This window comes from Anas platyrhynchos, chromosome 27 (genome assembly GCF_047663525.1).
Source record: "Anas platyrhynchos isolate ZD024472 breed Pekin duck chromosome 27, IASCAAS_PekinDuck_T2T, whole genome shotgun sequence".
NCBI lineage: Eukaryota > Metazoa > Chordata > Aves > Anseriformes > Anatidae > Anas > Anas platyrhynchos.
Window position 1 is genome coordinate 5,409,625 of NC_092613.1, and position 23,011 is coordinate 5,432,635.

The 23,011-nt window shown below is 62.5% G+C and overlaps 1 protein-coding gene across 15 annotated transcripts in view; it reads left to right on the forward strand.

Annotated features, from left to right (window-relative positions):
- The first annotated feature begins 6,624 nt into the window (after window positions 1-6,624).
- Window positions 6,625-23,011, forward strand: part of PLEKHA6 (pleckstrin homology domain containing A6) — a 45,607-nt gene continuing 29,220 nt past the window's right edge. For 3 of the 15 annotated variants that reach the window (XM_072028612.1, XM_072028610.1, XM_072028611.1), the window contains exon 1: window positions 13,527-13,919. In XM_072028612.1, the coding sequence (XP_071884713.1) occupies window positions 13,618-13,919 (302 nt within the window). In that variant the 5' untranslated portion in view covers window positions 13,527-13,617. Of the gene's footprint in view, window positions 6,962-7,362; window positions 7,440-7,798; window positions 7,857-9,555; window positions 9,712-13,517; window positions 13,920-19,939; window positions 20,121-23,011 lie in introns of those variants that run through there. The other 12 variants (XM_038168351.2, XM_072028613.1, XM_038168361.2 and 9 more) reach the window with 12 other exon arrangements.

Below are 23,011 nucleotides of genomic sequence, written 5' to 3' on the forward strand. Positions count from 1 at the left end.
CGCTGCGCTGTGCTTTTATTTGAAGGAGCTGATGGGAGATGTGGTGAAACTGTGCCAAAGCCCAACTCGTGCCTGTCTATTTCGCTTTGAGAACGTTAAATGCTTCATCAGAATTGGTGTTACAGAGGTGGTGGCGATTTGGGAGCAGGCTGTAAGGTCTGAACCAGTAACTGCATGAGTGTAAGGGCTCCTGTACTGCTGGAGCTTCTAAACTGACCCAAAATGTGCAATTCCTCGTGATTCACGTTGGGTCTTGGCTTGGTGTAAGCGGGGATGGTAACGTTTTATTGCTCCAATTGACAACAAATACCAGAGATTTGCTTTCCTTACTGGTTAGCACAGCTGTGCAACCATGATTACTGCATGGCTTTGAAGGTTTTTCCTTTTTTTTTTCCTTTTTTTTTTTTTTTTTTTTCCTGAATCACTTCCAAGTTTCTGCCCTGAAATAAATCCGAGGTGTCACCTTGTGAGTAGAAGTGACCTGAGGGTGCCGAACACCTGATCCTTCTTTAATTAGAAGAGCCCAAACACGTCTGTGTTTTGCTGCCTGGTGTTGGACGTCCGCACAGTGAATCATTTACTCTTTTGTGTTGCAATGAACCGAGAATAAAACGTTTTTGAGGAGCTCAGGATAGGTGAGAGCACAGGAAGGTGGCATTACCTGCCATAGCTGCCTTTAAAGAAGGACCTCGCTTTGTGTAAACCAGGATCTGTCATTCCATGCTTTTAGGCCAGGGAATTGGGTGGGATAAGTGGGCATTTTCACCACGAGAAAGAAAACTTCCTGGGACGTGAGGCTGGCCAGGCTGGGTGGGAGGATTTTGGCCGGAGCCGCTGCTGATGAACATCCTCCTGGTGACGTCCTGGTGGCTGCGCTCCTCACGGCATGGGAATGTCTGGAATGAGTTGAAGGGCCTGGGGTTGGGCACACCTCTTTAGAGCAGTGTTTTAGGGTGAGAACTCCCAACTTGCTGCCTGCTTCGTTTATGCCTTGAGGAAAAGTGCTGCTTAGAGCTACTTCTGGAATAACATGAGAGGTGTTATGGGTTCTGTCTTGTAGCACAAGCCATCCTTCACCATGCTGCATCCTTTGCAGGCACCTCTAGAATCACCCCAGCCCTGTATTTATTTCTGGAACAACATCAGGGTACAAAACTGCTGAGCTAAACAAGGAAAAACATTTCGGGAACTGCACGGAGTCCTCAGGAATCCCACACTCGCTCGTTGAATATAATGAGCAAACCTACGTAATTACTGGGAGCTACAGCAGTTTGCTAAAGTCGCATTCACCTGTTCTGCTGGCTCTAAAATCTGCCTTAAATGAGCATTGTAATTTCCTTTTATTCAGCCTGATGGCTTAAAGAAATGCAGTTAGCGTGCTAAATGAAGGCTTCCGTGGATCTGGCAGTGCATCAAGATGCCATCTGGAACGCAGAAATCCTGCTGGGGTTTCTTTATCAGCGCTGAAGTCTGCAGTCGGAGTTTAGCTGACAATTTATCTGCGTTAGAGTGGAGCTGCTCCTGCTCTGGGAGCTGGATCTTCTCCGTGGGACTTGAGAACTTGTTTGTCAGCAAAGCACGCGGGGAGTAAATAAGCTGCTATTTTGGTAGTCGGCAGTGACTGCATCCACCGAAATGTCATTTGCAAATTAATACAGCTGCAGAGCTGGTTGGGTCCCACAAAAGCAGGTTTCTTCCGAAACTTAGAGGCAGGATGCCGACCGCAGAGGGGTTGTGAATCACGCTGTGACTGCGACGCCAGGGAAAACCCAGCGCTCCTCAGCTGCACGGCCACGAGCTGATGGACCGTGCCTCCGAAACAACCCAGGGTCTGGTCTCTGTATGGTGTGGGCAAAGCGTCCTGTGAAAGACGTGCATTAATCTCATGGGTTTGAGGTATTAGAGGCCATTAGGAGCAGGCATCCATCTGCCCCTGCTGCTCCTGCTCCAGCCTGGGAGCAATAAAACCATTTGCTGCTTTGTGTCGCCCTTCCAGCTGTACGAGCACATCGCACACGCGCTGCTTTCCCTGCCTGCTCGCAGGGTGGCACGCGGCGCTCTGCTAGATGTTGGACACGTCTTCCATTTTGCTCCTTTCGAGCGGTAGGTGCTGCTTTTAGCAAAAGGAAAAAAAAAAAAAGAAAAAAAAAACACAAACCCATGTAGAAATGTGCTGCTTGGTGTAGGCAGCTCTGCTCTGCCAGGCTGGATGGGAAGCTTTGGGGTGAGAAAGAATAAGAAAGGAGGTCTTGATCAGCACAGCTTCCTGCTTCAAGATGCAAACTTGGTTTTGTGCTGGCTCCCCAGCTCTAAAACAAAGCTGTTGAGGACCAGTTCCTGCTGTTTTGCAGTCTGAACAGCTCCGGGTGGCACTATTTTAAGCTGAATCCCAAAGCCTGCCTTCAGAGAAGAGAAAAATAGCCGATGCATACACAGCAGCAGCAGGAGGAAAACAGGACTTTGATGCTCCGTGCGTCTGGGGAGGTTTGTGGAATAGGATGAGCGTGTTTAAAATCACCCCAGCCCAGCTGCTCCCACCCCACTGGCTGTGGGGTGGCCCCGCGTGAGCTTGTCTGCACCCTGCGGGCAGTGCTGGCCAGCTTGCCTCCCCCTGGCACCTCCTCGGGCAGAAACCAGCTCCAGCCTCGAAGCTTTTTGCATGCAGGGAGCAGCCTTCGGCCGAGAGCAGCTGGGACCAGGTCCCAGGAAGGGACAAAGCCGCAGCGGGGGCTCAGCAGGGCTGCGTTCAGCACCTTTCCCCCTCCCTGGGCACGCATCAGGCTGCTTGTTTTAAGCTCGCTGCTTTGGGTTGTGTTTTAGCCAAGATAATTTAGACCAGATCTGAGGTTGAGGCTTCTGGCGAGGGGGAAGCTCGAGCAGATTAAAGAGGTTTCACTTTCAGAGCTGGGGGTGTTTCGCTGGCCCCTTTCCATGCCTCCTCCAGCGCAGGCTGGTGGGAGCTGCGGCAACAAGCCTTACACCAGCTTGGAGGGCCTGGGGTAGGTCTGGGAGCTGCTGCTTGCCGTGCCCGATGTTAAATGTTTCGCTCAGAGTGGCTGTAAGAGGCTGTTAAACATCTGCTTGCAATCTCACCGTCTGGGCTCTGTCACGCCAGCCGGGCAGGACCCACCGAGCTGCACCCAGGAGCGCTCCCAGCAACGGCGTTTGCCGGCCCCGTTGATCAAATCAGGAGCACTTTGCAGCCAGGCAGAAGGAGCACGAAGCCATTACCCTCTTTGCTCCACTGCTCCCTCCTGCTTGAGGGGGTTCCTGGCCTCCCCACGGCTCCTGGGAGCACCAAGAGAGCAGTGCGCTCCCGGCGCCAATGGGCGCACGGCGAGGTGGCTCCGGTGAGATGGTGCCCGTGTCCTCAGCCTGGCTCTGCAGGATCTTGGAGCAATTAGCTGAGCGCCGTGTAATGAGGCGCTGGGAGAGGGCAGATGAGGATCCAGGGGATGAGCTGCAGCAGTTCCTTGGCCAAGGCTGCGTTGTGGGTGAGCTGGGGAGGGAGCAGCGCTCTGAGCTCCGGCAGCGCTGCTGCCCTGCGCTGCTGCGGCTGCGTTTCTGGAAGGAGCTGGAGAAAAACTCCTGTCCAGGAGGTGGTGCCAGAACCGTACCGCAGCACCCGCAGCCCCGGCACGCCGCCCTCGCCTCTCACCCACCGCCTCACCTCTCGGCAGGGCAGGGCGCGAAGGTGAGCGTGGTGCCACAAGCCACCGGTGCCACCAGCCCTTCCTGAGCCAGCCCTTTCTTCGCAGAACCGCCCGGCTTCGCGGCATTCCTCGCCTCTGACTTGCGAGGGCTCCACGCAGGAAACTTCCCCAGCCTTCATTTATCTTCCCCCACGAGGGCAAGTCGCCCTCAGCGAGCGTGGGGCTGGGTGTCAGACCGCAGCTCACGCCAGGCGGCCTCTGAAGCAACAATTAAGCCCCGGCGGTGCCGGTGTCACCTCATTGCTCACCCAGCACGGCCCTTTTCCGCGTGCTTCGCTTCCCTTTTGCTTTTGTTCTCCCCGTCATCCCTGCCACCGGGGCTTGAAGAGAAGGCTCCGTGCCCGGCACGTAGCAGGAGGTGTCCGCCGGTGGCTGCTCCCCAGGGATGGGCAAGCGAGGTCCTTCCACCCAAAGCAGCATCACCCCAAAGCTCACCCAGAGCTCCTGGGCTTTTCAGGAGCCGTCTCCTGCAGAGGACTGATGCTGCAGCAAGGAAATCCACAGGGCTCTCGTCCCCATCTCCTCCATAGGCCTGGTCCCGGTGCAAATCCCTTTGGGCACTGGTGTGTGGGGCTACGGAGGTGGTGAATGTGGGATTTGGCTCTTGGGATGGTCCCATAGGAGACTGGGAATCCCCTGCTGAAGGATGGATGTGGTGCATGGGGCAGAGGTGGCGGTGCCTGGCTCTGGGGGGGACCCCAGGACCACCTGTGGAAGCGTAAGAAATGAGCATTTTCCCCCCAAAAAAACTCGGTGTGCGTCTGCTTGCTCCTAACCCGTGCGGTAACGAACGAGGCGCTTTTAAAAGGGTTTAAAACCAAATGAAAACAACAAGCCCTGCTGGTATTTCCCCTTTGAATTTCCATTGGATTAAGTTATAAAGAAATGGGGAAAAGTTCTCCTGTGGAAAACAATAAAAGCTGATTTATTTACCTGGCAGAACAGAGCCGGGAGCTGCTCGGGATTCTTGGCTGCAGGTCCGGCACAGCCCTCCAGCAGCCTCACGGCGCTCACCCCTGGACTCGAGCAGCTCCTGCTTGCTTCTAGCTTCTGATTTCCTACAGCAATCCTGCTCAACTGCCCCAAATGACCCCAAAACAAACAAGGGGGATGCTGGTGGTACCCATGGCCAGGGAAACGCATCCCTCCCTGGGGGTTATGGAGAAGGAAGGAAATCTTCGAGGATCTTTGAGCTTATCCAGCAGGGACCCTGGCCACGCATCCCCTCGAGGGTGATTGCAGTAATCGGGGGGGATTTCACCCTGGGCTTGGTGTTAAGCACCGTGTCCTGAAAGCTCTTAGCCCCATAGCTGCAGAGCAAGCCTCTTTGGGTCTGCTGCTCCTCACGTTTCTGTTCCGTGACTGTAGAAACGAGCGGGCACCGGCTTTGGAAGCTTTCGGTCCTGAAACTGCAATGGAGAGAGCTGCGGGCAGCCTCGGTGGCTCTGCAGCAGTGGCAGGAGCCGTGCCCGGAGCTGCTGGGGGCTGCAGGCCACTGCAACGACTGCGCCGAGGACTAATCCCCTGTGAGTCAGGTCGGAGGCTCCTCTGAGTCAACGAAACTGCGGCAAGTGGCCGCTGGGACAGGCTGGCTGGGAGGGAGCTTTGCTTTCAGGTGCGCCCTCGTCATCCCCAGAGCCTCCCCGAGAGCCGGGATGGGATTAGGGCAGTTTAGGGACCGACCTCTCGCCGCGTTTTGACCTCGTGGAACTGTTCCTGCCTTGAGCCAGCTTGGGCCATCTCCCAGCACAGGGCTGACGATGGCTTCCCCTATAATAAAAAGCAAAACAAAAACAAAAACCACGATGGGAACAGTTTAACAATTTCACGTGGCAGCGTGGTCCCAGGGGCCGGGTTGCCCTGCGGTGACGCAGCAGCGCACGGAGCCAGCACAAAACCCCAGCTGCATTTTGGCTCCCCCGGGGCCACGTTTTGACCCCCCCTGATCTCAGGGCACATCGTGGTGCCAGAGCCCGTGGAGCTGCCCCGTGGGCTCTGCGGGGCCGGGGCGGCCGATGGGGCCGTGATAAGGGCGGTGACGCCCCGACCTCGCTCGCGTGGCCGTGAGCTACGGGGGCGGGCGCGGCGCAACGCTATCCCTGGGGCTCAGCCCCAATTTGGGCAAGAAGCCCAATCCTGCAACAAGGCAGCGTGTAGCTGTCGTGGTGCTTTGCACCCCGGTGTTTCTCCCGTGAAATGGAGCCTGTCCCGGTGAAACGATGCTGGGGACGGGGGCAGCATCCCCTGCCACGCCGTGGTCCCGTTGCTCTCCTGGTGGGCTCGCCGGGCGCGTTTTTCTCACCCAGGTATTCAAAGAATTATAAGAAAATCCTTCCCAAGGCTTTGGGTGATGTGGTTTCCCAAATCCTGGCAGGGAACAGCTCTGAAGTGAGGGCTGTGCTTAAGCTCAGCAGAAGAATCCCCTTCGGGGACCGGCTCCTGCCTTTTCCTCTCCGTCCCCTCCCGAGCGAGCGCCTTCCTTCCTGCTTGTGCCATGAGAAACTCGGACAAGGCGCCGCTGAGGCACGAGGGCAATTGCCTCCTTCACAGTCACCCAGCCCAGGTGCCTCCCAGACCACACCTTTCCCCTTGAAAGACGTTTAATTGATGGCTAAGAACAGGCAGAGAGCAAATACCCACTGGGCAGCTCCGCGAGCGCTGCAGATAATCATCAGGGTGCCCTACATACTGCCTCTGCTTGGCTGCGAGATCAGACGGCGAGAAGAATTTGACATTGTTTAAGACGAACAGGAGAGGGAAGGAACAACTCCATAATTACTCACCCGGAGTTAATTGACGGTAATTACACTGAGTAGGCAGGGGAGGAAGCTGCGATGGGCTAGCCCCGCAGAGGCAGCCGGGGAGCCTGCGCCGCTGCCGCCCAGGTGCCCTCTGAACCCCGGCTGGCGGGCGAGGTGGCAGCCTGGCTCCGAGGGGGTTAACTTGATGGGTTTGGTTTTCTTTCCCTTTTTTTTTTTTTTTTTTTCTTTTCCTTCTTCCCTCCTTGGTTATTTGCAGCAAACAGAGCCCGGGGTGGAAGGGCTGAGCTGAGCAAGTGTTTGCTGGAGGAGGAAGAGGAGGAGGGTTGGGGACCGGGAGCTGGCTCACGCTCCCCGAGCCGAACGGGGAGCGGAGGACGGGGCTGCCCCACGCCCGCTGGCCCCCATGGCCGATGACATCGAGTGGCTGGACCTGCCGGGAAGGTGGACCTACGGCGTCTGTGGGGACGGGCGCATCTTCTTCATCAAGTACGGGACTGCCTGGTGGGACCGGGGGTGCCACGGGGACGGGGCTGGGGGTGGGGGCTGCGCTCCCAGCTTGGCACATGGTTTTGGGGGGCTGCTGGGGCCAGGGGGCTTAATCCAGGCTGGGAGCAAGGGGTCCTGCCTGCTGCAAGGCTCGGTGTCCAGGTGCTTTCCTATCACTCATGGTCATCTCGGCTTGCTCCCCGTTCCTCCCTTCTCGGGGCTCGCTGCTGTCCCGGCTGCTGCCTGCTGGATGCCGCTCCCCAATTTCCCTAAAATCTGCTCTTTTCCTTTCCTTTGGCTGGAAAAAAAAAGTTTCTTGTGTTGCCAAGCCCCCGCCCTACCAAAGGGCCTTCCCCAAGCCCCCCGGGGTGCTCACTGCCCCCCCACTTTGTCTTTCACAGCGACGAGACCAAGTCCACGAGCTGGGTGCACCCCAGCACGGGTTACTCCGTCCAGAGTGGGCACTTCTCCTGCGCCGGTAAGGGACGGGCCCCGGCTCCCCCTGTGTGCCCCCCACCCTCTCTTGGGATGTGTGATGAAAAGCTCCAGAAACGCCTTGGAGCCCCCCGAGCAGCTGGGAGAGCAGGGCTGGGTTTTGGGGGGAGACTTCAAACGAGGCGCGAGGCGATGCCGCATCTCTTGGGGATGCACGAGCCCCTGTAACCCCTGCAGTGGGGTTGGAGAGGTGTTCCCGGGGGGGTCTTAAGAGCCCCCTTCTGCAGCAGGACTCCTTGAAGCCTCCAAAACCCAGCGCTGGTGGGAGAGGGACCCAACGCTCCCCTCTTGTGCAGGTGGGGGCGAGGAAGGCTGACCACCGCTTCTGCTGTGTCCTTCCAGGGCTGCCCCGAGGCTGGGAGGTGGACACCACGCTGCACGGGGGCTTCTACTTCATCAAGTAAGTGACAGGGGACGGGGGCGGCCACTCCGTCCCCTCTGTGCTGTTTTTACAGCCTCGGAGGACGCTGTTCCCGAGCAGGGTGCGGGGTTTGTCCTGCAGCCTTTGGGGTGCTGCTCCTCCTGCTCTTTCCTAGACCATAGCAAAACGCCTGCCGGGCTGGTTTAATCCACGTGGAGAGCCAAGGCGTGTGTGGTTTGGGAAGGTTTGGGGATATCTCTTGCTGGAGGATGGGGCTGCTGCGTGAGATGGGAGATGGGGGGGTGCCCCTTGCTGTGGCAGTCCCACGGGTACCAGCAGCTGGAAAAAAAAGAAAAAAATCAAAGTTGTGGCTGATGAGAGCCTTTTCTTCTCGACTCTGGCTCGGAGGTGGCGGTGCTGCAGCGCCCGTACCCCCCTGCAGACGGAGGTTTCCCCCCTGCCAAATTCAGACGTCTCCCCCCGCGCTCCCCTCGCCGCAGCAGCCACCCGAGGGCTCTGGGCGCAGGCAGCAGGACCTGCTCCGTGCGCATCGCGCTCCCATTTGGGATGCAAATGTCACTGCTGAGAGCCTGGGGAGCTTGGGGACACGGGGGCGAGCCAGGCGGCCCCCCCTGCCCTGCGCCGGGCACTGCCTCTGCCCTCGGGGAGGGTCCCCAAAGAACAAGGGGGGGTCCTCCGGGATGCTGCCCTTGCAGAGGGGGGCTCGGTGGTCCCGAGCTGGCCGTGCTCAATGGGGATGAGCTTTAGGATCTGGCCCAGAGCCTGCTCCACGCTGCCCACGTGCTGCTCGTGGCCCTGCCTTGCCACGCACGGCGGCACCGTGGCTGCAGGAGGGGGGCTGCGACCCCAAAGGCTCCCCCCTGGCCGGGCTGTGCCGGCTCCTGCCCTTTGTAGGAGCACCCAGGAGCCTACAAAGGGCCCTTTTGCACCCCGGCTCGCTGCCCGGATGGTGCCAGGAGGAGAAAAGGCCCCGCTGTGTCTGCGCCCTTGGGCTGCGACGGGGCTGGGGACGGGCAGAGCAGCGCTGGGCGGCTGCGGTCCCTGTGCAGGGGGGGAAGGGGACAAACAGCACGGGGTGCGGTGCCCTGCACCAGTCCGGGGGGGTCCCACAAAAGCCCCCTTTGCTCCTGTGCTTCTTGGGCTGTTTGGTGGCTCCTGGGGGTGGCTGCGGGCTGCGGGACCCCCGCAGTGAGCTGGGGGTGCCTGGGGAGCTGTGGGGTGCCTGGGGACAGGGACTGGGGAGGAGGAGGGGGGGGACTCACAGGAGTGGGGTCTCTGAGCTTGGGAGGGGGAGATGCAGGATGCAGGGCAGCCAGTGAAACCCCCCCCCCTCAGCCCCTAATTCTTTGTGGCTAATGGTGGGATTATAGGATTGAAGGCAGCTGTGGGGTTTTCCTTTCTGGAGGGCCCCCTCCCTCCCCACGCCAGCCCAGCTGGAGGCGGGGGGGCTGAGCGGGGCTTGGGGCTGTGGGGTGGGGGGGTTTGTGCCCCATGGGACCCCCCCCGTGGCTGCTTTTTTGCTGCACATCCTCTGGGCACCCCCCAGATATCCCAGAGGGATAGGGGTGGGGGTACAGCAGGGCCCAGGCCCCCCTCGGGGTGATGCCTCGGTGCGGTGCAGCCCCCCTGGGTGATGCCGGGGGGAGCGGTGCGGTGGCTGCGGGGGGGTCCGAGCGAGCCCCCCCGCTTTGCTGGGTGCCAGCCCGGCATCACGTGCTGCTCGGCGGCCCCCGAGCATGCCCAGCTCCTGCTCTCGCTCCCGCTCGGGCTCGGGCTGCGGCTCCAGCTCGGGCTGGGGCTGAGCGGGAGGATGCTGAGCCCCCCCTAGGCACCAGCGGAGGGGGGGGGTCCCGGCCGCTGCCCACCCTGCACGGTGAGTGCCCCCGGCGCGGAGCCCTTCCTCCCCCTCCTCTTCCTCCCCAGGGGGGTCTGGGGGGGTGGGGGGTGGCTGAGCATCCTTTCCCCATCGGGATGTGTGCTGTAGGGTGGGGGGGGTCTCTATAAGGGGATCTGTGCTGTGGCTGGGGGGGTCGCAGCCCCCCAGGGGTGCCCCGATGGTGCCCCACGGCCAGCGCCGGGTGCACCAGAGGGGCTGGCACCTCCTGGCTCTTGGAGGGGCTGGGGGACAGGGTCCCCGTGCATGGTTTCACCCCCCCCCGCTGGGATTTTGGTGAGATGCGGGGACCCCCCCTCAGCCCTCCCCGTGGCGCGTTTGCCTGCTGTGTGCCTGCTGTGTTCCCAACCCCCCCGCGGCTGCACCTTGGGGTCCCCCAGGCTTGGACCCGGCGCAGGGGCTTTGGGAGAGACGTGGGATTTTTTTTGGGGGGGGTCTCTGCACCCTAAAACCCCCATGCTCACAGCTGGGGGCCCAGATTGCTGCGTCCCCCCCCCAGCCCTGGGTGCTGGGGTCGGTCCCACGGCTCGGCCGGGCGCTTTGCCGTGGTGGCAGCCAGGATGGGATAAAATTGACGGAGCCGGAGCCATCTCCTGGTGCTCCCCGGGCACCCGAGAGCTTCCCTGGGCTTCTCAGCTCCCTTTTGCTGCCCCCTTGTTAGCAGGAGCCCCCCCGGCGGCGGGCAGCAGGCGGGTGCCGTGCTTGCTGGGTGCCCCCCGGTGCATTTTAGGTGTCTGGCGGTGCCGGGGACGGCGTGGGTGCCCCAGCCAGTCAGTCGCAGCTTTGTGGTGCTGCTGCCAGGTCTGGAGGAGCTCGCCCTGCTCCTGGCATCACATGATGGTGCGTCTGAAATGAGCCACGAGTCTGTTAAACCTGGGTCTGCTCGCCTCTGAGCCCAGCGCCGCTGGAAGGGCTGGGGCTGGCCACCCCCTGGCACCCCCCCCAAACCTCGCCAGGGTGCTAAGGGGAGGCGCAGCCCCTCCGGCACCTCTTTGCAGGGTCCCCGTCCCCCTCTGAGGCTGTGCCGTGGGGCAGGAGGCTCCTGTGCGTGGTTTGATCCGTGCCACGGTGGGGATGGGGTGTGTGGACCCCCCCCTGGGGCAGGCACCGAGGGCAGTGGGGCGGTGGCACTCGCTCGGGGTGAGGTCCCTCCAGCAGGGGGGCTGTTGGCAGGCGCTGCGTGCTGCTCTGCAGCATCCATCCCTCGGTTTCTCCCAATTCCTCGTGCGCAGGGGGTTGGCATCGCCCTTTGCGTCCTGCTTTGCATCCCGGGGCCACGTGCAGGGCAGCAGCTGGGCGCCCCGCTCTCCAGGAGGGATTGCTCCTGCTCCCCTCCCAGCCGCACCAGTCCCTCCTTTGCTCTGTTCTGGGAGGACTGGGGCTTCCCCACCAGGCCCCGATGGAGCCCCCAGCCCTCCTCTGCAGCCCCCCGGTGCTGCCCCCAGCCCCTCAGGGAGCCAGAGCTGGGATTAGGACTCTTGGAGAAGGGGCAGACGAGGCATTAACATTCCTGAGCGTCTGCTAAAAATCACAGGGTGAGCGCAAAGCCCTGCGACCGGGGCTCTGCCTGCTTTGTCCAGTGTGGGGTAGGGCGAGCAGGGTGCCTCCATCCCATGCCGGGGAGGAGCTGGCCGTCCCGCTGCACCAGCTCCAGGCACCCCATCGCTGCTCTCTGCATCCCCTCGGGGCTGGGGTCGGGGGTCCCAGCCCTCCCCGGGCGAAGCGAGGTGCAGCGGCACGGGGTGCTGGCGATGCAGGCGAGCCCGGTGCTGGCGCAGCTCGCCGCGTGGGCTCGGGCAGCCAGGCTGGCGCTGGCCTCGCTGGAAAACCGTGTTTTCCTGCCGAGTTCCCATAGAAACCGTCGGGAGCAGCAGCAGCAGGGCTCGGGGACCGAGGCAGAGGAGGCAGGGGCAGGCGCAGGCGGGTGGCCGAGCTCCGTGCCCGGCGCTGCAGGAGGAAGAAATTGGGCAGCCGGTGGCCGTGCCGTCCCCGGGCTGCTCCCTGCTCCTGGGGGAGATGCAGCAGCATCACCCCAGCCTCTGCAGTGCGTGTGTGTGTGCGTGCGGGTGCGTGTGCCCCCCGTGCACGCCGCTGGCCCCCCGCCAGCCCCCAGTGCAGCCAGGCCTGGCACGGGAGGGTTGGTGCAAACATCGCCCAGATGGGCAGCACGGGGCTTAATCCCTCACCGAGGCCAGCTTAACCCTTAGCAGCCGGGCTGGGGCTTGGTTTGGTTTTGTTTTTATTTATTCTCCTTCTCCATCTGTGCCCCCAGGAAGCGGCTGGGGATCTCCCCTGCCTGTCTCTGCTCGCTGGAGGGGAAAACGCGGCTCCTCTCCGTGCCCTCTCCCGCTCCGGCATTTGTAGTAGCATCCCCCCGTCTGTTTGCCCTAGCTTGAAACACGATAATCCGCAGCAGGCAGAAATAGCACAGGGAGGAATGCGCCGGCTCCTCTTTAGCCTTGTTTTTTCCCCAGCATCTGACAGCTCCGTGGCTGCTCGGGGAAGCCCGGTGCTGGCATGGGCAGCACCGCGGTGGTTCTGGGGGTGCGCTGAGGCCCTTGCGTGAGCCAAAACTTCCTGGGGTTGGGTTGGGGTTTGGGTTATGAGAAAGGCTGGTTTTTTCTTGTTTCTTTTTCTTTTTTTTTTTTTTTTTTCTCTCTTTTTTTTTTTCTTTTTTTCTTTTTTCTCCTGGTTTTCAGTGTGGTTTTTGGTTGTGTCTCAGCTTTCGCGCTGCACGGGGCGAGCAGCTGCTGGGTGAGGTCGGGTGATCGCAGCGGCCGGTTGTGGCCTTAATCTGTGAATTCAGCAAAGCTCTTTAATAAAGATTCAAAGTCACCAACTTCTCAATTAAGGGATGAGACAGCTCTTGATCCGTGTTTCTGGGTCAGCCGGAGAAAGGCCATTTAAGACCTGGCTGATGGCTCGCCTTTGATGTTTCCCAAGGAGACGGCTTTTGAATAAACACCTTGCTGGTGCAGCAGCAGGAATTCTGCGCGGCTCCCTCACCTCACCCGGAGCCCTGAGACCCATCCTGAGCCAGGGGAAAGCCTCTGCCCCCGCTGCCACACACGGTGGGGGGACACACTTTTAGGTCAGGGCACGCTGGTGGGCAGCAGGCAGAGCCCCCAGCCCCACCAGGGTGCCACCGCTCCGCGCAGCCTGCTCTGGGGCTGGGTGGGCTGCACCCCGCCAGGTCCCCCGGCTCCCCAAGGGGCTCCAGGGTGCTTCTAACCCTCTGTTTACTTCAACAGCAGCCGCTCGCATGGGTGTTAATTGCAGGAGTTGGCAAAGCACTAATTAGGGGATAATGAGACGGCTTTTGTGCGCGCCTGGCGTCCCGTCGACAGACAGCCGCCCTGCTCCAAACACGCTGCGCCGTGTCCGTGATCCCTGCTCCATGATCCCTGCTCCATGATCCCTGTTCCATGATCCCTGGGCCGTGCCCTTGATCCCCGCTCCATGTCCATGATCGCCGCTGCCTCATCTCCCCGCTGCCGTGCCCGGGGCTGTGGGTGCTGCTCCCTGCCTGCCCCACTGCTCCATCCTGGCACAGCTCGGGTTTTTTTTTCCATCCCTCCCCATGCCCCCATGTTAACAGGGTCTCGACGAAGCTGCCCCCTGCTGCTGTGTCCTTCAGGGCGGGGGGTTTCACCTCGCTGCTGCTGAACGGCTCGGATGCAGCTGGGCTGCTCTGAGCCCCCGGGTCCCGCTGGTAATTAAGTGGCCGGCAGAACCTGTGCGGCGCAGCCCTTTGTTCTCGGAGCAGGGAGGCAGGATCCAGCCAAGACAGGGCTCAGGCTGCCCCTTGCTCTGCCACCACCTCCCCTCCCCATCCTCACAGCGTCCCCAGCCCCCTTATTTTGGGGAAGGAGCTCAGGATAAGGGATGGGGGCTCGCGCAGTGATGGAGCAGAGCATCCTCCCGCACGCTGGCCGTGCACCCGCATCCTCCCGCGGCGCGCAGCTCCGGCACCCATCTCCTGCTGCTGCCGGAGCCGTGCACGCCTGCCGAGCAGCAGAGGCTGCTGTTCCTCTCCTCCTGCCTGCAGTCGCCAGGGACTCGCAGCCGGCGTTCCCCTCCTCGCCTTCCTTACGTAAGCAGCAGCAGCAGCAGCAGCAGCAGCACGGCAGCTCGGGCAGCTCAGCACCACCGGGGCCTGGAGCCTCTCCCCGGCTGCTGGCAGCCAGGTAAGGGTCACCCCGCACCACGGCTGTGGTTGTCGAGGGGTTGCTGCCACCTCAGCCCCATGCTCTGTTTTTTGTTTTTTTTTGGGTGCTGCACAGCCCCAGTGGGCTCAGCCCCGCGGCGGTGGCCTTACGGGTGCAGCTCCCACCCCAAATCCGCCAGGAATGTGCCGTGCTCGGGGCCGGCAGCCGGCAGAACAGCCGGGACCAGTCTGGGAGCACCGGGTGCTGCCTCCTGAGCCGGCTGGGCCGGTTGGGTGCCGGCACCGCGCTCCCCCATCCCGGGGCACCGGCCGGGCGCCGCGCCTCCGAGCAGCCGTGCGCCGGGCTCAGCACCTCGCTGGGTGCTGGGCCCCCCCCAGGGGACGCCGCTCGGCGCCGGGCGAGGACGGGGTGTGTGTGCCCGAGGCACCGGTGCTGGGGCGCAGCATCCTGGGCGAGGGGGAAGGAGCTGGGAACCTCCACCCCGACGCGTTGCCCCCCAGCAGCCCCGTGCCGGGCACCCGAAAGGGTTTGGGGGCGCAGGGTTTGGGGGCGCAGGGTTTAGGGGTGCAGGGTTTGGGGGTGTTGAGTTCCAGCAGCTCCAGCTGGTGGGTGCGTGGTGCGGTGATGTGATCCGGCAGGTGAGGGCTAATTACAGCCCCACACGGGCTGGGTTCAAAGGGCTCTCCCAGCACAGGTGGTGAGGGTGAGCCTGGCCGCAGCCCGGAGCAGGCTCGGCGTTGTTGGTTGTGTTGAGGCTGAGTGGGTCTCGCTGGGGATGGAGGCACTGGGGCCTCATCCCGGCCTCCCCCCGTGCACCACGATCTGTGTTCACAGGAGGTGAATCCCCCCTGGCTTTGCAGTTGTTCCCTTCCAGTGGTTTATAAAATCCTTGGCTGGTTTGGAGGTGGCAGGGCTGCGCTTTTGGCATCCCTCGGGTGCCTGGAGCAGGGGGTGCAGGATGGGAGCGGGGTATTTGGGGCAGCGAGACAACGCTGCCAGCTCCCACGGGGGAGCCCTGAAGCATCACCAGCCTCTGCGGGGCAAAACCAGAGCCGAGGCTGTCCCGTGGCCACCCAGCTTTGCTAACTGGGGCACAGAGGAGGTGACATTGCCCCGTGTGCGTGGTCCCCACCCAGGACCCCCACCCCAAAGTCCCGCAGTGCCGGGGGGGTCCCTGCCCCCTCCTGCTGAGGGAGTTTTTCGGGGCATGGCAGGCTCCCCGGGGCCAGCTGCTCTGAGCACTGAAACTCATTTTCCAGCCTTTATTCTTCCGGAGAATTTGAAAACGCGATTGCACCCTGAGGGCCCAGGAAGCAAATCAGGAGATACAAATCTGCGAGTTTCGCGTGCGTCTGACGATTTCCATCGCTCGGTGCCAGACTGCGGGGCCGGGGGCACTGGGGTAGAGCAGAGCAGGGTCCCAGCACCCCCCCCCTCCCCAGCCCCACGCTGGCTCCTTCAACCCACGCCGGTCTCCTTGTTGCAGCGCATCCTCCAGATCCTCTGTGCAAGCGTGGGATTCCTTTTTCTTCCTCTTTTTTTTTTTTTTTTCTTCCTAAATGCGTGTTTTGTGAATGTGCAAAGGCAGTGACCTTTCGTGGGGGCCGCCCGGAGCTCCGGCTCTGGCTGCCGGCTGCTCTCCCGCTTGTCAGGGAGATGAAGGATGCGAGAGCTACGTGCGAACGCCGGGGCCTCCGGGCTCCACCGCTCAGCTGCCATCGCGCTGATGAGTTCCCGCAGGGGAGGAGAGGGCTCGTTTCGCTTCTCTCCCCGTGTGCCGGGAGATGCCAGCCCCTTCAGCAGCCGTCAGCGCCGCTGCCTCGCGTCCTGTCCCCGTCCCTGCCTCCCCTCCCTGCTGGCTGCTCTTGGCGTGACCTTGTCCCTGCTTCCATCGCAGGAGGCTCAGGTGCTGTGGGTCCCTCGGGGTGGATGGAGCCGGGGACGATGCTGGCTCAGAGGGTCCCATCCTTCCCGTGACCGCCAGCCCCGCACGCCGTCCCCTTTCCCGACGTCCTTGGGCACGAGATAGGGCCGCTGGCCTCCTCCTCGGGGCTGCAGACGGGCCTGGGAGAGCTCTCCGCAGATAAGGGACGTGCCGGAGGGGAGCAGGAATGTCCTGTGTGTGGTTAAAGTTCACCTGCTCCTAGGGGCTGTCCCCGTCGTGGAGGGTTTGGGGTCGCTGAGAAGTGGGCAGAGCGCCCGTGGGGATGCTGGGGAGCAGTGGGGGGTGAGATGGGGGCACGCTGGCTAAAGTAGAGCCAAAGCAATGCCCCAAAAAGGAAAGGATCTCAGAGGATGCTGTGGATGCAGAGCTAGGGGACAACCCGTGCACAAGTGGGGAAACTGAGGCACGGAGCCTGCATGGTGGGATTTAAGCCGGGAGCACCCTCTGAGGCCCAGCACCTCTCTGCTGCATCTTGTCTGTGCTCCCGAGGTTTCCTGGGCTCTGGGTGTGCACGCGTGCAGGATCTGGCACCCAGCAGCCCCATTTCCTGATCGGGGTTTGGGCGTTCCCGTGGGATAATTATTCTGTAATTGCTCTGTAATGAGGTGCAATCCTGCGGCAGGGCCGCGCTTACAAAGGGCTTCCCCAGCCTGGGCTGCACCCCAAACCCCGACCTCCTCCTCCTCCTCCGCAGGGTCCCCAGGGGCGGGTACCCCTCGTCCCGGGGGCGGGATGGGGAAATCTGGGGCAGGATGTGCTGGAAAAAGGATTCCTCATCCCATTCCTGCCCCGCTCCTCCCAGCCAGGGGCACTGGGGGGGGGGTACTGGGGGCTGGCTGCGTCCGTGCGTCCCCGAAGCGCTGGCACCAGGCTGGCACGGAGCCCTGGCACCTACCAGCGCTGCCTTTCACTCCCTCCTGGCACCGTCTCCTCTGCCTCCGGGGCCCTTTTGGGGATTTCCTCCCACCCGCCCTTGCCCGTCCCCGCTGGCACCGCCGCCTCCCGGCTGGCGGCCGTCCGGCCGTGCCCGATCCCACTGCTGGGGGCTGGCACTGCTGGGGACAAAACCGTCCCCTCCCCATCCCGGAGCCCCTGTGGTGCTGCTGGGTGAGCTCCCGGCACCCTGCTCTGTTTTTAACCACAAGAAGTGGCAGAGGCAAACAGGGGCCCCTTCCCAAATCCGGGCTCAGAGGGTGCCGCTGGGCACAGCGGAGCTGCCACGTCCGGAACGGAGCGTGCCGGGTATTTATAGCCATGGATGCCACCGGGCAAAAACAAGCGTGGAGAGAAAGGGGTTGTTTGGGTCTTCTTTGTTTTTATTTTTTCCAAATCCTGCTCCTTTTAAAGGCCAGGCTGGCTCTGCGCCCTCCGGCCCTGTGTTGCTCCCCCCCAAGGGATGCTCGTGCCCTGATTTTTGGGCAGCTCCTCTGCAGCGAGAGGAGCCGGGAGGAGAGGCCGGCCGAGGTGGGGTCAGGTGAAGTCCACGCTCGCTCTTGGGGGTTTTGCTTTCCTCGGCAGCATCTCCTCTTTCAGGCCGGCTGAGCAGGGATGATTAGCAATTCCAGTTTTTATTGCGAGCCCAGCGCGGCCGCGCGCTGCGTGCCTCTCCCCGCCGAGGTGGAGCCGCTGCCAGGTTGTCTGAGACAAATTGTTTGCTTTGCCGTGTGCTTCGTGTGCCTTTTCCTCCCCCCCCCCCCTTCTCTTTCCTCAATCAAATAGATGCTGTTATTTGGAAACAACGAGCAACTGTTGGAGTGTGAAGCTAATGAATCTTTTAAAGCTCATCTAAATGAGAGGTTGCGTGCGCGCCGCGGGGGCCGGTGAGTGCTTCCCACCGCGGGCATCCGAGGGGCACCGCCATGGGAGGCTGCCAGGGGGGTCCATGGGGTGCGTGGGGCACTCGGTCCCACTCCACTGGGATCATTGATCGTGACCTGAGCCCACCCCATGGCTGGAAGGGGCAGGGATCAGCCCCGGTGCTGGTGAGAGGGGGCAGAATTTGGGGTGTGGATGCCAAGACCTTGCGCAGCGCCCCTCAGCCTTGGGGGGGGAGCGCGGTGGGACAGCGGCTGCCCCGTGCCGCAGACTGGAGGGAGGGCTTTTGATAGCAGAGAGGCTGCTCGGAGCCTTATCTTATCCTCCGTGTGCTGGGCTTATCAGCAGACATGCTTGTCCTGGAGATAAGGGGGACCTTGGGTTCAGGCAGGGGCTGTCTGGGGGAACTGATGCTTTGTGCTGGTGCTGGGCAGGCAGCGTGAGCACGGGGCGGCTGAACTCCCTCTCGGTGGCTGGGGTACCAGTAAGGGTGCCCCCAAATTTGTCTCTCTGACGACCAGGAGCATGAAGCAGCTCCCACCTGCCGGGGGGAAGATACTCCTTTGGTTGTGTGGCACAGAAACTCCAGGGATGGGAAGGGTGCACAAGGTTCGACCCCATCTCTTGTTCTCTTTAAGCAAAAGCAAAATCCAAAAAAAAAACCCACCCCAGCCCTTCAGCCAGGGTCGAAGTCCCGTGGAGCGGCCCTGGGAATTAAATCCCTGCCCGAGGCTGTCTCATCCCCATCGCGCCCAGCGTGAGCTCAGCGCTCCAAAGGCAAATTTGCTCTCCCAAAGAACTGTCACAAGATCCTGGGGTCAGGGTGCTGCGCGGGGATGGGTCCTGGTGCCACGGCAGCGCTTCGACGGGGGGCTGCTGGGGCGAGGGGGGGGAGGAACAGCTCGGGGTGCTGGGTGTGCAGGGTGCTGGGTGTATGGGAGCTGGTGGCGGAGCAGGGACACCGGCACGTCTCTGCGATCAGGTGGGGCGATGGGAGAGGAGGAGGCAGGTTGTGGGGCCCCTGGTGTTGCCTGCTCGTAAACAGGCTGTTTTTGTTTGCGCCGCAGCAGCGCCCGCGGCCGCTTGTGCAACCGGGGCGGGGAAGCTGGCTCAGGGCTCCTTCGGGTTCGTTACACCCGCGACAGGATCCTCAGCTGGATCCAGCCCCACGAGCTCGGGGAGCGCAGGAAAAACCTGGGCTGGGCTCGTGCACCCCACTCAGCACCGTGCTCCCGGCACAGGGATGGTGGGGTCGCCGTGGTTATGGCCACAAAGAACCTCCCCGTGCCAAGGTGCCAAGGGTCGGCTTCTCCCCCAGCAGGCAGAGCAGCCTCAGGACTCCCAGTTCCCCAGGGCAGTGCCCGGGACCAGCCCCACGTCCCCCAGCGGGGTGCACGGCACAGCCCCGCTCCCGCTCGCCCCGCAGGCAGGTGCGGGGATGAAGCAAGCAGCCGAGCGTGCAGCCCAGCCTCGCCGATGGTATGTGGCTGCCCCAGTTCTGGGCTGCAGGTGAGCCTGGAGAATTGGGAAAAACAGGGCCGGGTTTTGTCTGCTCGAGAGTTTCCTCCTGCTGCAGGAAGCACGGCCGGGTTGGCGCTGGCACGAGGAAGTCCCGCGGTGGCACAGGATGGCCGCGGTCTGGTTACTGGCCGCAGAAGCCCTGGCAAGCAGAGGGTTTGCTGAGGGCACCAAGCAGTGGGGACGCTCGTGGGCACGGACCCCAGGGGTGAGCCAAAAGCTCTGCGGCACCAGAGCTGTCGTGGCAGACGCATGTGGCACCGCTGCCCAGCTCAACCAAATGAGGGATGCAAAATGGCTCGTGACCAAGGGCAAGGGCACCCCCTGTGTTTATCCAGCACAGTGCTGAGCCCCTCTGTCCTGTAGCACGAGGTTACAAACGCACCATTTTCTTTTCCTGTGCTGCTGATTTTAGCATCCAGGCAGGCGGTGCCCAGCCAGTGCCCACCACGGGCTCCCTGCCCCTTCCCCAAGTCACACTGCGACGCGAGCACGGAGCCCGGTGGCAGAGCTGCCCGAGGAATGAAAACACATCTGAAGCATGACATAAACCAGCGCCAGGCTCTGCTTTGAGCCTGAGCCAGCACCTTTGGGGCCAGGACTGGTGGTGGAGGGCTCAGGAAGTATTTGTGGGGGCTCAGTGGCGCGGCCATCCCCAGTGGAGGGCTGGCGAGCGCCTGGCGTGGCCGGGAGCAGGCGGGAGTGGCGTGAGAGCCGGCGCGCACGGGGGTGTGTGTGTGTGCGAGCGCCTGTTTATATAGGAGGCAGCCAACCTGCAGGCTCAGATTTCAGCCCTCGCTTATCAGTCCTTGCAGCGTTTGGACGTGGCGGCTCTCCGAGGCGGCTGCTGCTTCCCCCTTCCCCGCCTTCCCCAGGGCTCCCCACCTCGGCACCGCTCCCACCGCCCTCCCCGCGCCGGCACGGCGGCTCCCGGTGAGCAGGTAGGGTGAGCCGGCCAGGGGCGCAGAGCCTGGTTTGAATTTGGGGGGTCTGGTGGGACCTGGGGATGGAGGAGGAGCCCCCCAGGGCGGGAGCAAAAGGGCTGGGGTGCCGGAGGGGTCTGTGCGGCTGCGGGGCACCAGCGAGCTGGGCTTTGCTGGAGGATGGCTGCAGAGCTGCTGGAGAAGCACTGGAAGGGCTCAGAGCTGACACCGGTGGGCACATATGGGGTGGGGGGGTTGTAGGGAGGGGGCTGGCAAGCGTAGCTCTGAATAGCAGCAAGTTGGAGGCAGCGTGCCCACGGGCGGGCAGCGCGTCCCGCCTGGCACGGCACCGGTGTGCGTGGGAAAGCCGGGCTGCACTCTGCCAGGGGTTAAACCCGAGCCTTGTGGGGAGCTGCAGGGAAGGTGCGGTGGCGCCGATAAGGTTGGCAGGGCCGGGAGTGGGGCAGAGGCAGCTGAGAGGGCCGGGCACGCTGTGCGTACGCACGGCTCCGCTCGCAGCCAGGATGCGGGCAGGGATCCTGCCCCCGTGGCGGCTCGTTGCGCGCGTGCTGGGCAGGGAAGGGCTGTGCCCCTGCTCTCTGCCACGCTCTGAAGCCTGAGGAGAGCCAGACCCTGCCTTGAGCTGAGCCATTTGGGGGATTAATCCCCTCCTCAGCTGCTGGGCTGCCCCTTGGGTGTGCGTGGCCGGGGACGTGGTGATTTGCCCCGAGACCTGTCCCGCTTTTCCGTGTCCGTCCACGAGCAGCTGGGTTGTGCGTGGCAGCAAATCCGCTTCCAGGGCCGTGGCAGCGAGCTGTGTTTTGGAGCAGGTGGCCGAGCTGTCACCGTGTCTCTCCTCCCATCTCTCGAGATAAGGCAGGGAGCAGCCACCAGCAAGGTGGGTGCCGCTGCTGGGCGGTGCAGTACGGCTGTGGTTTCCATCCGGCTGCTCCCAGCCACGCGTGGGGATGTCCTGGGGGTGGGAGCGATCTCCCCGCTGCTCTGCGGTGCTGGAGGGTGGAGGGGGTCGTAGCTGGGACTGATCCTGGCACCGTCCTGCTCCTTCCTCCCCTGCTGACAGCACGCTGCAGGTGAAGGACCAGGCTGTGGTCTGGAGCAGAGCGCTCCCTCCTCCTGGCAGGCACGTCCTTCGCTCCGTCCTAGTGCCGCAGGGCCACTAATTAATTAATTCTGTGACAAGGAAGGATCATTAGCAGCTCCTGACAATGGCTGGTGTAGCACGTCAGCTCTGCTGTCCCTGCACAGAGCCTGCTCCGTCCTGCTGGGGCAGGAGGGACACACGGGGAGGGACGGTCCATCTGTGCAAGCCCAGGGCACGGCTGGCTTTCTTCCACTTACTGGTCTCCTGGGGCGTTAAATCCAAACCTCTCAGTTCAATCCCTTGATTCGCAGTGACTTCCTCACCTCTCGGGCCACAAATTTCAGCCAAATCTCCATGCACAACCCTAACAATTCTCCGGAGTAGGCAGCTGGGCGTGGGCACGGAGGAGGACGAGCGGCTCCTCTTTCTGTGCAGTTTTTTTGTTCCTGAAGCTGGAGGAAATCCACCACGGACACAAAGCCATGGGAAGCAGCAGCTGCTGGGCTGCCTCGAGGTGCAGGTGGGCGCCTGGCTGCTCTTCCCACCCGTATCGGCCCATCTCTGCCCTCTGGAAACCCGGCACAAGCCCCTGGGCTCTTCCCAGCGCCGTCTCCCCGGAGCCAAGCAGTTCCTCGTGGAGGGCGATAACCAGGCTGGCTCCTCTCCACTGGGACAGAGACAAAACCTGATGCAACTCCCCAGCCCCCACCAGCCTCCTCGGGGGGATGCTGCGGGCAGGTGCGGTGCCACGGGACGCATCCAGGCTGCGCAACCGCCGGCTCCAGCCCCAGCTCAACAACTCCTGTCCTGCTTCCCTCCCCGGGCATGGCTCAAGGCACCGAGGTCCCTGCCAGGCTGTCACCCCCCTGCCTGGGGCCGGGAGGAGGTTTGCAGCCTCCCCAGGATGGGGATGGAAGCTACGGAGGCTGTGCAGGGCTGCAGACGGAGCCCGGAGCGCTGCACCTCCCCGCCTCAGCACGGGGAGGGCCGGGGCTGTATTTATTTACTCGATGCCGGGGGAGAAAGGGGAACTGGCAGGAGGCTCGCTTGCAAATGGGATTTCTGGGAAGTGGAAAGCTGGCTCGCCTTCAGCCTGGAACTGTCCTGGTTTCCAATTGGAAACATCCCGCGGTGACTAAACTTCATTCAGGGGAAGAGCTCGTTCTGCAGAGCCGACGCCGCGCTGCAAAACCCGCCCGCGGCGGCCACTCTGCTGCGGGGGCGGCAGCGGGAGGGTGACAAGGGACGGGCTGTTTGGTGGCACAGGGGGACAGCCCAGCCTTGTGTTGCCTCTGCACCAACACAGGAGATCCTGAGGGTCCGGTCCGTGGGGGTACGAAGCGCTTGCTTTTCCCCCGGCAGATTTTGTGCTTTTCCCTTTGCTTTTCCCCCGGCAGATTTTGTGCTTTTCCCCAGGTGAGGATGTGGTCGGGGTGCTGGGAACCGGCTGTGATTCACCAGCAGGTTGTGCCCGCCTGCCCCAGCCACGGCCCTGGGACACCGGGGTGTGGAGGGCTGGAGATGGCAATAAACCGGGGCCCGGCCATCCCAAAGCACCGGCACCGCTGCTGAGCCGGTCCTGGTGGCAACGGCCGGGCTCAACCCCAGGCTCCCCGGGTGTTTAATGGCTTGTGGAGGAGGTTCAGGGCTGGATACGCAACGAGCTCGGCGTTGTTTCACCTGCAGGCTGCACCGTGGTGGTGATGAGCGAGTTCTCTGCAGCACTGATAGGAACTGAGGGTGTCCAGCCGGACCTGCCCGTCCGAGCTGTGCTGGAGCACTGCTTTCTCCACCAAGATACGGGAGG